The sequence below is a fragment of the Nelumbo lutea genome, chromosome 5, assembly GCF_056320005.1.
Source record: "Nelumbo lutea isolate HS-2025 chromosome 5, American lotus-T2T, whole genome shotgun sequence".
In the NCBI taxonomy this organism is placed as follows: domain Eukaryota; kingdom Viridiplantae; phylum Streptophyta; class Magnoliopsida; order Proteales; family Nelumbonaceae; genus Nelumbo; species Nelumbo lutea.
The window spans coordinates 31,825,495-31,840,403 of record NC_142688.1 but is presented as its reverse complement, the minus strand read 5'-3'; the positions used below and the strand labels follow the sequence as shown (position 1 = coordinate 31,840,403).

The 14,909-nt window shown below is 38.9% G+C and overlaps 1 protein-coding gene across 1 annotated transcript; it reads right to left on the bottom strand.

The window, feature by feature from the left end:
* Positions 1-7,871: 7,871 nt before the first annotated feature.
* On the bottom strand, positions 7,872-12,038 carry LOC148851471 (uncharacterized). Its single transcript, XM_088943113.1, has 2 exons — positions 11,936-12,038; positions 7,872-11,823 (listed from the first exon to the last, which is right to left on the bottom strand). The coding sequence occupies exon 2, from the start codon at positions 11,616-11,618 to the stop codon at positions 8,142-8,144; it is 3,477 nt and encodes a 1,158-aa protein (XP_088799239.1). The 5' UTR covers positions 11,619-11,823; positions 11,936-12,038; the 3' UTR covers positions 7,872-8,141.
* Between the last annotated feature and the right edge of the window lie 2,871 nt (positions 12,039-14,909).

Sequence of the window (14,909 nt, the reverse complement as noted above, 5' to 3'; positions counted from 1 at the left end):
CCGAAGCATCGGGCATTAACCCGACACGGTCACGGATCCTGATGAGTGACGCCCTCTCTCTCTCTCTCTGCAGAAAACAGTTGGTGAGTCTCACGTGACCGTTTCAACGCATTAACGTCCACTTGTACCTCGACGGAGTCCCCTGACGGCCTGACCACGAGTGAAGTGAGTGCTCGTGCTCCCTGTCAAAGAAAAAAAAAATATTGGGGCCCAGCTCATCAGTTTCTGTTGATGGGTGTTTGGTTACGGCGGGCCCACCGTCGTAGAAAGCTTGGAGCATTAAGACCATGTTGTTTGATTTGATAAAGAAGAGCTTTCCCTCGACGCCTCAACTTAAATTTCTATTTTCTATAACCAAACACAGCCTATAAGGGTGTTCGTCAATATATATCGGTTAATTAAATTGGTCGGTTTGGTTTCAGTTCATTGTTTTTAAAAAACTGAAGGTATCGATTTGGCTTCACTTAATCAATATAGAAAATCGATAATTAATCAAACCGACCAGTATATATATATATATATATATATTATAAATTAATAAATATGTATTATATATAAATATATATTTATAGTATATGATATATTATTTATTATTTAAAATATAATATATATTGTAAAAATTTAAAAACCAAAAAACCAACAAACTGAGCTGGTCAACCGGCTAACCGATTGATTTTGGTTCAGCTTCAATTACCAGTTTTCCAAAAACGTATAGTACCGATTTAATTACAAAAAAGACACGGTTCAATTAACCTAATCATTAGCACCCCTAAAGCTATTCATGACCCTTTTGAGCTCAGTTCATAAAAAACTCCATTTGGTTTTAAGTTAAACTCAAACCTAATATATAAGCTCAATTAAAATAATATGAAACTCGGCTCATGAACTTAATGGAGGTTATATATATTTTATTATATTTAAGCCAATGAACCTAACTGAATTCAAATAGAATGAAGATGAGCTTTGAATAAGCTAATATTTCTAAGTCAAATCAAACTCAAGACTCGTGCTTCTTTGTTGAGCTGAGCTTGAATAATCTAACATTTCAGCTGAACTCAGCTCATATCCACCCCTGAATCCCTGATGCAGCAGCTGTTTTTTTCAAAGGTGTAAGTCGGGTGCCCGATTTCAAAATTTTATACTGTATTAGGCCCAAGCTTTGGGCCAGACCCATCCAAATTTTAACAAAATCCCAACCCAAACTCATCCAAATTGCACCCCTACAATGCTAATTCTAATCTTACCCTGGTTCTTCCATTAATTCTCCTTCGCTTTTTTTTTTTTCACTTGGACCAAAATCCCTCTCTTCAATTATTTCGATTTGAGCAAGAGCACCAGCAGAAAAGTGAAATTCGTCCTGACTGAGGGCCATTTGGTTTCTTACTACACGTTTGTAATTCTTTTGATTGAAATACGTGTTCATTCTTCAAACCTCATGGTGAATGAGTGGTTGTAGATTGGTGATTGGCCAATTTGTCAACTAAGAAATAGCCCACCAAAGAAAAATTCCCCTAACAATAAGAGTCATGCTACAGACAATCGACATATTTGGAAGATACGCTCATTACCTATTTCGTAGTACTGAATGTTTTGACTGTTGGCACAGGACAATGAATGACTACAACACAGAGTTCAAGTTGAAAGCTCTTTACGGCCAAAGAGGACATGGTCCAAAGTTGGTGTAAAAATGTTTGAGAGGCTACGATTTGACACCAACAAGGCCATTACCCAATATTGCTCATGGTCCCAGCTATGAATTCGCATTTTCTTCTCATAAATTAGCTGTTCTCAAACTCGAACCTATGTTTTTATGCTTGTCAATCTAAGAGTTTAAGGTGAAAGCTCTAAAAATGCCAAAGAGGTCATGACCCAAAGTTAGTGTCAAAGTGTTTGAGAGGCTACGATTTGACATTAATAAGGCCATTACCCAAACTCTCTTTGGTTTTGGGTGGCAACCAAATATTTGGAATTTTCTTCTCATGAAGTAGCTGCTCTTAAATTCGAACCTACGTTTTCATGCTTGTCAACCCAAGAATAGAATTTAAGGTGAAAGCTCTAAGAGAGAAAAGAAAAGGACACAGAGCTCATGACCCAAAGTAAGAGCTCATGACCCAAAGTAAGTGTCAATGTTTGAGAGGCTATGATTTGACTTTAAGAAGGCCATTACAGAATATCATGGTTTTCAAAACTGGACCGGACCAAAAAACAAGGAGTCAGGTGATTGATTGGTTCTGTTTCACCCTGAAACAGAATGGTTGCCTATCCAGTCCAATTTTAAAAACCTTGCCCAATATTGCTCATGGAGTCATGGTCCTAGCTATCTCCTGTTCTGAGAGGGGTGGATTGAATGGAAACCCAATATTTAGCATTTTCTTCTCATAGAGTAGCTGCTCCAAGAGTTCAAGGTAAAAGCTCTAAAGAGCAAAGAAAAGGCCAAAGGGGTCATGGCCCAAAGCTAGTGTCAGATGTTTGGCATAGGTTATTACCCAATATTGGTAGTGGTCCATGCTATCTCTGGTTTTAGGAGGGGTGGACTGAATGGCAACCCAATGTTTGGCATTTTCTTCTCATAAAGTAGCTGCTCTTAAACTCGAAACTATGTTCTCATGCTTGTCAACCCAAGATTTGATAAGTTAAAAAATTTGGTTTTAATTGAATGAAATGATGGGGTTTTTTTACTGTTACAAACCCCAAAAAGGGTGTGATAAGGAATAATATTTTATTTAGAAATTTAGTTGCACAATGCATCTCTATCTAATTTTTCTGAATTTTAAGTCTGTGTATTAGCTGTGCAATTTTTAGGGTAAAATGCAAAAAACTCCCCTGAAGTTTCTGACAATTATAAAAACCTCCTCTATAGTTACATTATAAGAAATTCCTCTTCTGTCTGTCTGCATTAATTGTAAAAAGATAATACCGGTAGTTAAAAAATCAATGCATCAACTAACGTTTTCCACCAAAAGTTCAGGGGAGATATTTATTACAACGAAACCATATGATAAGTTTTTATGATTGTCAGAAACTTCAGGAGAGGTTTTGTATTGTACCCTTTTTTTTAATCCCCCACTGATTTGATTTTCATTGCCAACTATTCATTTGTCGGCAAGAGCAAAAGATTGGCAGGAAAATGGCCTTAACATTCTAACTCAATGGTCCACCATGTATGTCGCTTCTGTCCCAAATAGCATTCCCCAATCCCCATTTTTATCATTAATTTAAAATGGATTTTAGCCATCTGGCAGATACATCAGCTTCAATATATCATAACTACATGGTCATGGCATATGTGGCATATGGGGCTGTAAACTTATCTATTTGTCCAAATTTGAATTTGATTGTTAAGTGTGATCCAAATCCATCCATTTATAGTTGGGTCCAGGCAAAATATATATTCAATCCTTTCTAGTCTGATATGATCTGATCAATAATATTTTAAATGGATAAATATATGATGCTGGAAAGACAGGGCCCAAAGGCATGATGTCTAAAAAAATCTTATAGTGATAATCAATCAGTTAGTATTTATCAAAATTCAGTGGGTGTTATTGGCTTGTATGTATGTATATATGTAAAGCTGGTCTCAAATGTGGTGAATATTTATATTATGTATGTATTTGTATTAGTAAAGTTGGTTTCAATGTTGGTCTATTTATATTTAAGTATTTACCAAAAAGCCATAGGTTCCAAGTCTCAGAGACATTACTTTCAATTCATTTTATTCATGAATACAATGCCATTGTCATTTTTAGCTCATTTTATCAATGTTGTATAACAGTTTGATTCTTTTTATTTTAATTTATTATAGGGGTCCAACATTGCAGTGCCAATGTGGCCAATCCAGTGCACCAAGGATCAGATTGATGATGAGATTTGGCCACGTCAACCCTCCGCATGGCTAAAAAAACAGCAACAGATGTTATATATGTTTGCAGCATGTATAGTTTCAAGAGGTGGAAACTTGTGAAAAACAACACAAGAAACAGAAAAACTAGTAAGGGCCCTAGACAGAAGCCAGAAAAGACTCAACCATGTTTCCAGATGAATGCCCATTCACATGAACCAGGTTTCCTGGTAGTTATGGGCTTATATAAAAATTAATCCACATTGCCTCTTTATAATCCATCACTGTATTAACACTTTGATGACATAAGTTGATTCGTTCTTCAGAGTAATGTCTCAAATTAGTCTACTTTTTGTTGTTGCACGTTCATCAAGTCAAAAGGATGAGAGACAACCCTGTATTCACACGAGTTGGTATTTAAATCACTTTACATTAATTCCATGGTTAAGAGAGAGAGAGAGTGAAGTATTCAGGTATAATTCTCAAGCAATCATGCTTGAAGCATATTGGGATTGAAGCTTATTTATATCTTGTGCTGAAACTTAACTAATTATACAGGGCGATGAGGATCAAATACTAGACCACTTGATCATTCAGGCACTGATATCATCTCAAAGAACCATTCAACTTAAAAGCTTAAACTGTTAGATGAGGTCCTTGAATAGAATTTTATTTTCTAACAGTAATCCTTCAACATTATGATCATCAAGCATTTTAGATAGAGCAAACAGACAACAGAAATATTAACTTTAGGAAAGTACAGTAACACGACTATACTTGTCCAATGGGTTAAAAGGAATCAAGACAACAGATAGCACATGAGGAATCCAAGAAAAGGCTCATGATTCACATCTATTCCTAAAACCCATTAAGAAAGAATATACATTAGAACAATTTTGACGACAGAGCCGCAAGGAACAGTTATAATTCAAATTTCCCTCCTAATTAATAAGCAAATAGTGATTGAAACAACAGAAATGGTAATCATATAAGTAATACACAAGTACAAACTATAGGTGTGTTCATAATTTAATAATGGATATGTTAACTAATTCATATACACAACCCCATATAATTTACAGATAAGGAAAGTTAATTTTAACTGAGTACCGTAAACAATATCCAACCCCCCAATACTACTCCCATCCCACCTCTACCATAAAATAAAAAATAATAATTAAAAAAAATAAAAAATTTGAAGGGTGGGGAGGGGGAGGTGGGGATGGGGTAAACATGATTGATAAATTTAGATAGAAGATAATCCCAATATAAACACCAAATAAACTTATATAGATTGTGGATTGATCCATAAACACCTCTATAAATGAAGATTGCATCACCTTTTATTTCTATCGATGATATTATATCACCTTTTCACTTAAAAGATTCATGGAAATCAATTAGGACATATGAATCATAGAATGAACCTAGCAGACTACCAGGATTCAGATAAAACAGGGATAGAAATAAATTCCAAGATTTCTATTTGAATCCCCCACTTCACAGATTGCCTTTATTGTCTAATAAGGGCTAATCCAATCATCTATTTTCCAACAGAGAGGTTTTCAAAACAAGATATTCTTGATTTTCCTGCCACATGCAACATAATGGAGAAGCAAAAAGAGACGGTTAATATGGCAAGAGAATAATAAAGATTGTACATTTCCTAAAGAAATGAATGGTAAGAAAATAGAAACAACCCTCTAAGTTATGCAGAATCACATTGTCCTTAAATCAGATTTCGCACCCAATAGTATACAACTGATAAGCAAGGTTTGGGCGTACCACCTCTAGGTTTCAATAGTTGTATGATGCCCTGGATAAAACTGCACTGTAATTTCTTAAGGTATGTAAGGGGCTAAGGGCAGCCCAGTGCATGAAGCTCCCGCCAATGTGGGGTCTGGGGAGGGACAGATGTACACATCCTTATCCGTGCACATATAAAGAGTCTGTTTCCAGGATTTGAACCCTGACCACCCAGATCCCAATGGAGCAACCCAACCGTTGTGCCAAGGCCCACCTCAATTTGGACAGTTAGAAAGGAATCTCATCCAAATTAAAACCAAGCAACATTAATCTGGACAGTTACAAAATAGTTCATCCAACTAAGGTAAACAATTAACCAAAGATAATGCTTATGATAAATAAGCAATTCTATAATTGGAAACTTGATTTATAACAGACAAGAAAATAAAAATTAATTAATTAATTAATGATAATGGACCCAGGCGCTAGCATATGTATACTTCCATTTCTCTATTGGAACTGCAAACCCCTTGGCCCAACTACTTATTAGATCTCTCCCACACCATCTCCTATCCAATGTGGCACAAAGAAAAAAATATATATTTAAGTAAACTTTCAAAAAAAAAAAAAAAGGCAAAGTTAAGAAGAGTGGTGGGGTTGGGGGCAGGTAAATATAAAATGTTAAAATTTTCGAATATTAAAACTAAACAAAATACAACAAAATTTCATTGAGTCATAAAAAGAATAAAGCACAGTATGATTCAGGAAAATAATCATTTCACTCTGATCAAGGTGAAAGAAAGTCTGGGTCAACACAGTACTGGTTCTATATTTACCCATTCCTCTGGCCCTCTCTACCACATCCAAACATGCACAATAACAGAAAAAAAAAAAAACAAAACAAAAACAAAAACAATATATATATATATAATGCTTTTTTACATGGGAAATAATCTTCTAGTTATGTGAAAATTTGATAGAAGAATATATATGAACATTTTGTCATAAAGAATATTCTGACAAACTATTCATCTGGAGTTCATTCACTGTCACCTACATATAGCACATAGTACAAAATGCATCAGAGAATACTGGTTACTTGGTGGGCTGACAATTATACTTAATTAAGGATCACTGGTAACAAAATCTTATAAATTAGGGAACTTGATAGTGAACAAGAGAACACCACTTCTGTTTTGATTCATGAGGTTGCCATTCATGATAGAGGCATGGAGCTGAATCATCCATACCATGAGGTTAGGACCAATTTCAAGAACACTGATACAGCTTCAAGCTGCAATTCACCATGCTATTATCACTATCAAATGTAAAAATAAAGGATCTCCCAACAATTAAATTACACCCAATACATGATTCATGTATGATGCTTAGAAAGGCAACATGATTACATTTGATACTAGCCAAAAGGCCAAGAAAGGTACAGGCACCATTGCTTGATGTGAGTGTATAACTTCATTATAACATTCTCATGTTAGGCTGCTGGGCCTTCATTGTCCAGAAATCAGAAATCATATCAATGAAACCAACCTTCCCTCCTATGATAGGCTATTTCAGCCACTACATTGGATGGGCAGACAAAGATTTCATCCATAGTAGAGTCAATTTTGCTGGCCGGAAAATAAATTCCAAATCTTGCAGGCTCAATGAAGTGATCTGTCAGGGCTTTTGGATCAGCTTCAGCATTTGCAGAACCAGTGACTACAGTCAAACAAGATAATTAAAACCATGGGTTAGTCTGGGGCAAGATCAAACAGAAAAACAATTCTCATCTACCAGTTTATCACTCTTTCATTGCCCTTTAACAGAGAAGCCATTACAAGTGCAATTAAAGAAGAATCTGTCTTTTAAAGAAATAATAGCTAGCTATTTTGCAGAACATTGTGGGATTTGATGGAAATTCTTGTCCAAAACCGATAGCCATGCAGAATGCAAACTCAATGGAGTTTGTCAAAGGGCATATGGAACAAAGATCCAAAATATATCAGATTGATTCATGTGAAAGTTAAAACTTATCACATGAGTTGATGCACTTCCTCTCTCTTCATTTTGATAAGTATACTAATAAAGCATGGCTCTTGGATGTATTGTGGTTTGTGAATCAATTGAACCATGGGCTCCATTCTTCTTCATATCTTATTAACTTATTCCACCACCATTGTTCGAATGTGAAAAAAATATAATGATGGATATATTGCATTTGTCAGTTGGCAATGAGATTAGGAGAATATACTTCAGTGACCAATTAATCATACAGGGAACATTATGCATCACAATTAATCACAACACTATAATTCAGTAATTCTATCTTAATCACAATTGGAAAAAAAAAAAAGTTTCACAAAGACAGAAACTTGATGAACATGATAAACTCATCAATGAGAAAAGAGCTGTTAACTACAATTAGGAAAGAATGGGATCCGAAATGCAAAGCAAGGGCTGAAGCACATCTTAGTGATTGTAGCTGCAACTCTATCCCAACCAAGACAATTTCTTCAATAATCCATCTCCTCTCCTGCTTATTCCCTTCTCTCCCTCATGCAGGAGATGGTTGAGAGGTAGGGTCTGTAGAGGAGGGGATGTCAGGCCCAACCCGGCAACCTTCAAGCATGAAGACAATGTCAGCCATGGATGGCCGGTCAAGAGGGTCTGGTGCTGTGCACAAAAGGCCAACCTTAACACCTAGCAGGAATTCTTCCCACTCAGATGATTCCGGGTCAAGCTCAAGGAGCCCGGGCTCAAGCAATTCAGATATCTGGCCTCTCTGCAACTGCCTCTTCACCCACTTAACTATGTCCTCATCCTGTGTGAACATCACCGGCTTCCTGCCCGTCAATAGCTCTAAAAGCACAATCCCAAAACTGTATACATCAGCTTCCTTGGTCACTTGCCCAGTCAAAGCTGCCTCAGGCGATACATATCCCAGTGACCCAACAGAGGTGGACGACGTTGATGGTTCAGCCGGCGTTGCAACTGCTAAACGTTCAAGTCCAAAATCCGAGAGATGGGCTTCGAAGTCAGCATCGAATAGCACATTCTGTGGCTTAACATCACCATGAACCATGTTGGATGAGTGCAGGAAGGCCAGCCCTCGAGCAACCCCAAGAGCAATGAGATGGCGCATCGGCCAATTGAGCACATTCCCATCCTGATGAGATGCTTCTTGAAGAAGAGTAGCCAGGTTGCCATTGGGCATGTAATCATAGACAAGCAGCCGGATATCAGGTGGCGCTGCATAGTACCCTCGGAGAACTGTTAGATTTCTGTTTTTCACCTTCCCAAGCGATTCAGCTTCCTTTCGGAAGGTCCCCTCCTCAACTGATCCATCAGGGAGACGACGGATTGACAGAACCGTCCCATCCTGGAAGCAGGCTTTGAACACCAGACCGTAACGACCCCTGCTCAGCACATTCTCTTCATCAAACTGCCTCGTTGCATCCAACGTCTCTGCGTAAGTGATCTTATTGTTGAACATGACAAGCTTTGGCCCCCCATTCTCTCCGCTGCCGCGACCACCGTCTGCTCCCGAGCTTGCGCGTGCTGGGCTGTGCTTCTTTTCCCCAGCTTCCCTATCTCGGAGGCGCTTCCGCCACCATAAGAGACTGAAAACATAGCAGCAGAAACATAAGGTCGCAAGACAAGCTCCAGCTACTGTAACAATAACCAGCAGAATAAGCCTCTTCCTCTTCTTCCTGTTGCTGGATACATTCTGACATTTTACATCCAACGGCTTTCCGCATAGATTTCTATTCATTGCAAATGCAGAAGGGTCGTTGAATCGGGAACCCAGAACCTCTGGAATCTCTCCCTCCAGGTTGTTCCTTGACACGTTGAAGTATTTTAAACCAGAAAGACGAGTCAGATTTGTCGGGATCATCCCAGTCAAGTGGTTCGTAGAGAGGTTTAGCATGGTTAGATTTGATAGGTTAGATAGCGAGTCCGGTATGGAACCCACCAGTTGATTTTCATCTAATAACAAAGAAGTTAGAGATGAACATTTGGATATTTCCTCTGGTATTTCACCCGAGAAATTGTTCTGCCCCAAGTCAATCTCCTTCAAGTGAGAGAGATGAGAAAGCTGAAGTGGAATTTGGCCACTCAAACGATTTGAACGAAGCTGAAGGATTTCCAAATCGGAGCAGTTGCCGAGTTCCAACGCAATCGTGCCTGAAATGCGATTGTTGGATAATGAGAGAACAAGCAATGATTTGAGGAAGCCGTAGGTTGCTGGAATCTCCCCAGAAAAAGCATTTGATGTGAGGTTCAAATACCTTAAACCCGATAAGCTACTGAAACCTTCAGGTACATCCCCAGATATTGCATTGTCTTGCAGTGCAATTATTTGCAGATTTGGCAAACCTGAAAGCTCGAGCGGCAACTCACCAGAGAGGTTCTGCCGACTCAAATCCAGAGTCCTAAGGTCCAACAGACTTCCAATGCTGGATGGTATCCTTCCTGAGAAACCATTACCACTCATATTCAGAACAAGTAGCCTTCGTAAGTTGCCTACACTCGAAGGAATTTCACCATTAAATCTGTTGCCACTGAGATTCAAAGTAGTCAAATTGCTCAATCGCATTAGCTCTTCCGGCACACTACCAGTCAGGTTGTTTTGCCTTAGGTTCAGTATTTCCATCTCATACAGATTAGAGAAAGAATTCGGAATCTGGCCAGAGAAGAAATTCCCTCCAAGAGATAACATCTTCAGACCCCTTAGCTCTCCTATAAATGAAGGAACTTCACTGGAAAAACGATTCCCTTCGAGGTCAAGAACGCTTAACAAGCTGCACTTTCTGATCTCCACTGGAACAGAACCATTAAATGAATTGTTTGCCAGTTTGAGCTCCTTTAACATCAAAAGGTTACCAATCTCGACAGGTAACATGCCGGAGAATGAGTTCCCTGAAATTTCCAGCACTGTTAGCGTCGACACATTCGTCAACCACAGCGGGAATAAGCCGCGTATTCTGTTCTGCTGAAGATCTAGCACCTGCAAAGGACTAAAAAATGTTGCCTTTGACGGTGGAATAAGGCCCGTGAACGCATTATATCCAAGCATAACGATTCGAAGTGACGGAGGACTACTTGACACATTGCAAAATAGAGAAGAAGGAACCGAACCGGAGAGGTTATTTTGTTGGAGCGAAAGAACCTGAAGTCTAGGAAGAGCTCCAATAGCGGCCGGGATTACACCTCGAAGCGCATTGCCTTGAACACTCAAATGCACGAGTGAAGAACAATTTGCAAGCGCTGAAGGCAGTGTTCCTTGCAATAGATTCCAGTCCAACCACAGATACTCAAGCTGTTGAAGCTCTCCAAAGCTCGCCGGAATCTCTCCGGTAAACTTGTTGAACGAGAGGTTAATGAGTTGAACCCCGGATGTAGCAGTGAAGTTCTTCGGGATCTCGCCAGAGAAGGCATTGGAAGATAAATCGAGGTACCGGAGATTCTGAGGGAGATCACCGGAGATTCCGCCCGATAAAAGATTCTGAGCCACATTAAAGACTTGAAGATCAGTGAGATTGAAGATCTCCGGCGGAAGGCGGCCGGAGAACGAGTTATACTGCAAGAACACAGCCCGAAGGCGCGTGCATTTGGAAAGAGAAGATGGGATACTTCCATTGAAAGCATTGGAACGGAGGCTAAGCTTGCGAAGCTCGGTGAGTTTACCGATATGTTCAGTGAGTTGACCAGCAAGTTGGAGACGAGGAAGGCGTAGCTCGCTAACCCGGCCATCGTAGCAAACAATGCCTCTCCAGTCGCAGGGAGCGGATGCTGTCGATGCATCCCAGCCATTCAATGCAGCCAGCGGATCATGCAGATTAAGTTTGAACGATATCAATGCCTGGATCTCTGCCAGGGCTTCGGGGCTCCTTTCCGCGCAAGATAAGATATTGGTGGTTGAGAGAACCACGAAGAGGAAGAGAAGAGTAGTCATCTTAGTCGCCACAGATGGTAGTAGTAGTGGTGGTGGTGGTGGTGGTGGTAGCGGCGGTGGGCCGGGTGGTGGCATGACCGTTGTCCGGTCAAAGGGCAAGTGTTTGGTGTTGAACAGAGAGAGAGAGAGAGAGAGAGCAGAAGCAGCAGTGGAGGGGAGCTTGTGTTAATGTTAGACGAGAGAAGGCGAGTGAAGCGTCGCCATATGGAGTGTGCAAGCGCAACTAAGCGCTCTCTGTGTTTCTCTGTCTGCTTGCTTAGGTTCCCGCTTCCCCAGAATCCTTTGAATAAAAAAGAACAAAAAAAGAAAGACGTTAGAAAGGGTAGGGATTTTTACCAAAAATGAAGAGAAGGGAAGAAATGGAATAAAGAAAAAAAATAAAAGAAAAATACTGTGCAGAGCGCGCTCTCTCTCTCTCTCTGCTTAGTTGGAGTTGGAGACAGGCAGCCAGCACTCCTGAGTTCTGATCACCACTGTACTGGGGCTCAGGACTCCTCTGCTTCACGAGGCTTTATGATTAGTTCATGTGAGTTCCGAGTTATAACTGCTAGACTCTTGGATGAATTTTCACTTTTAACTTTACACCTTTCTTTTTTGATTTTTCTTCTGTTGTTTTGTTTATGCCATTTGAGAGAGCCCGGGGCCAGGGGTCAGGGGGGCGAGCCGGCTTTTTGGGCCATGTTATAACTGCTTTTACAGGTGGTAACTTTGAGATGGCAATTCCGCAATCGGCAAGTCAAATCGGGGTTTACCGTCTCTGCACCTGGCGTTCTTGAGCCCCAGTTAGTCTAGCCACGTGGCAAAGCAACTATTTGGTTTTACTTTTACCCGCAGGAAACTTTCTTTCTCTGGTTGGTGAAATGCGCAATGGAATAATAAATGGGCAGCCATGGGAAAGTGGGGAGACATGACTAATTATTATGAGTCCCCTCACCAGGTGGATGGTCTCGATTGATTGTGTCAGAGCTCAGATGGCAACCAAATCGGACCAGACGCGAATCGGGAAGTTACCGGTTAATTCATCGGTTTATCTGTTTGGGGTTAACCATGGGTTGTAATCATTGACTCGAACAGGTCCATTGCAGAGTCATACCAGTTTATTATTTGGCTAGGATTCTCTCACGTCTATACTGGATAGAGGAAACTGGGAAGCCAAAGAGTCTTCTCACCTCAATGCTCACACTAATCTCTAGTCTCTATAAAAACCCTCTTAGATTTTACTTTTTAAAATTTCATTACTCTCCAATAAATCATCATAAAACTCTTTCTCTCTTTCTCTTTTTCTCTCTTCAATGTTTGTAACGTCTTTTCGTTCCATTTTTCCTGTAAAATTTCTTTAAACCCCTTTTGGCCATTTCTAAACAAGGGATGAATTTGATGGGTTGGGCCTGGTTAATGGTTAATCTAAGTTAAAATCTAAATATAGCCTGGTTAAGGGTTAATATAATTCTAAATATAGACTTCTGCACCCAAACTGATGTGAAAAGTCAAATTTGTCGATCCAAATCTCCCCAAATTTGTATTGAAACTTATTTGCTAGTACTAACATAGAAGATAGCAGGAAAAGAACAATTGTATATAATGCCCACTTTTTAAATCTTACATTTGCACTGTTTTGTATTTGTCATTTTTGAATCAAGATTTTTAAAATTGAACCGAATAATGAACTGGTTAGAGGTTAGAGGTCTGATTTTGGGTTGAACGGTATAATCGTTCAAATCGAATAGATGGCCTGTTCAGATAAAAAAATAAAAAACGTCCAAAACCATTAAACAGTTCGAATAATTTAATTACTCAGATCAACGATTTAATGACTAAATCAACAATTTTTAGTGAAATAACAGTTATGGAGTAAAATAGGCTAATTCCCCGTTTTTCTGATCCCGTTTTCATCTAAAACCTGCTCAAGTCTCTGTCCGTAAACCTTAATTCGTAAACAAAATTTTGGTTACGTTTCTGACTTTTTGCCTCTTTTGTGGCCCAAAATACATGGAAATAAATCAAACTGAACGGAAATTGATTCAATTGTGGTTTTCCTTTATAATTAATTTGGAGCGTCAGTTCCCCATGTAAAATGGTTCTATACTTCTATTCTTGGGTGCTGTGAGAACATTTATGAGATATCTTGACAATGAGCTTATTTATTATTTTTTCTTGATAAATGAATCTATTCCGGACCATGACTAAGGTGATCGTTTGGGAGTGCTTATTGTTTAAAATGATTTTTTTTAAATAAATGTTTTTTAAATAAGTAATTTATGAGTGTTTCATGAAAAGTGGTTCTTTAAGATGAGGTAGTATAGGGGTGATTGGTGAATGGTAAGCATGGGATTAGGGATGGCAATTTTCCCCATTTTCTGATTCTCATAGGAATCGGCTCTGATGGAGTGGGGATGGGGATGATTTTCCCTCGGGAAATTTTCATCCCTGTTAGCGGGGACAGAGGGAGCACTCCCCACACCACGAGGACCCCGACCCCTGTCCTGTGGGATCCCCACTAATATATATGTATATATGTATGCATACATCTATATATTAATATTTTTAAAATACGATTGAATATATTTGAATCTTTTCTAATAGAATTGTAAAATTTATTTATTTAATTTTTATTTTTTTAATAAAATAAAAAATAAAAATAAAATGGTTAACATTATAAAAAATCACGGAGAACGGGGATCCCCATGGGGACGAGGACGAGGATGGGGAATCCCACCCCGCCCTATTGCCATTCCTGCATGGGTCGGTTCAATTCGGTTCCATGGTAGAACTTGGAACCTACCCTGTAGGGGTCAGTTCCAGGGTGTATCCATGGAACCTGTTCTTTCTTAACTCCACCCCCCCCCCCCCCAAAAAAAAAATAATAATAATAATAAAAGGAAGAATGTTCTTTAAAAACTTGGTTTTCAACAATTTTATCTTTATTGATTAAATTGAGTAACTTGTAGATTATCATTGTATGGTTCAAAATTTATAATTTAAATTTATATTTTGTAACTATTATCTTTTATATTACTTATCGTAAACATCCAAATATTCAAATAAAAGCAAATAATCAAATAACTTAAGTAACTCAATGGTCAAAAGAGACCATGACCTTTGTAACCATGAGTGTGCTTGGGTTCAAATCTTTACATCCCAAAAAGTATTTTGGGATTTATTTCAAGGCAAGTTCAGTTCCAAGGTAGGTTCCACCAATGTTAATTCATCGGGTCAATTCGAGTAGGGTAAACCCATATACCCTAGAATTGGCCTGGGCAAGATCGGTTTCAAGAATTTGTAACCAAACCCTATCTTGTAGCATTTGAGGATGCTTGGCTCAATTCAGTTAGAACTTACCCATTTGCTCACCCTTTATAAGGTACT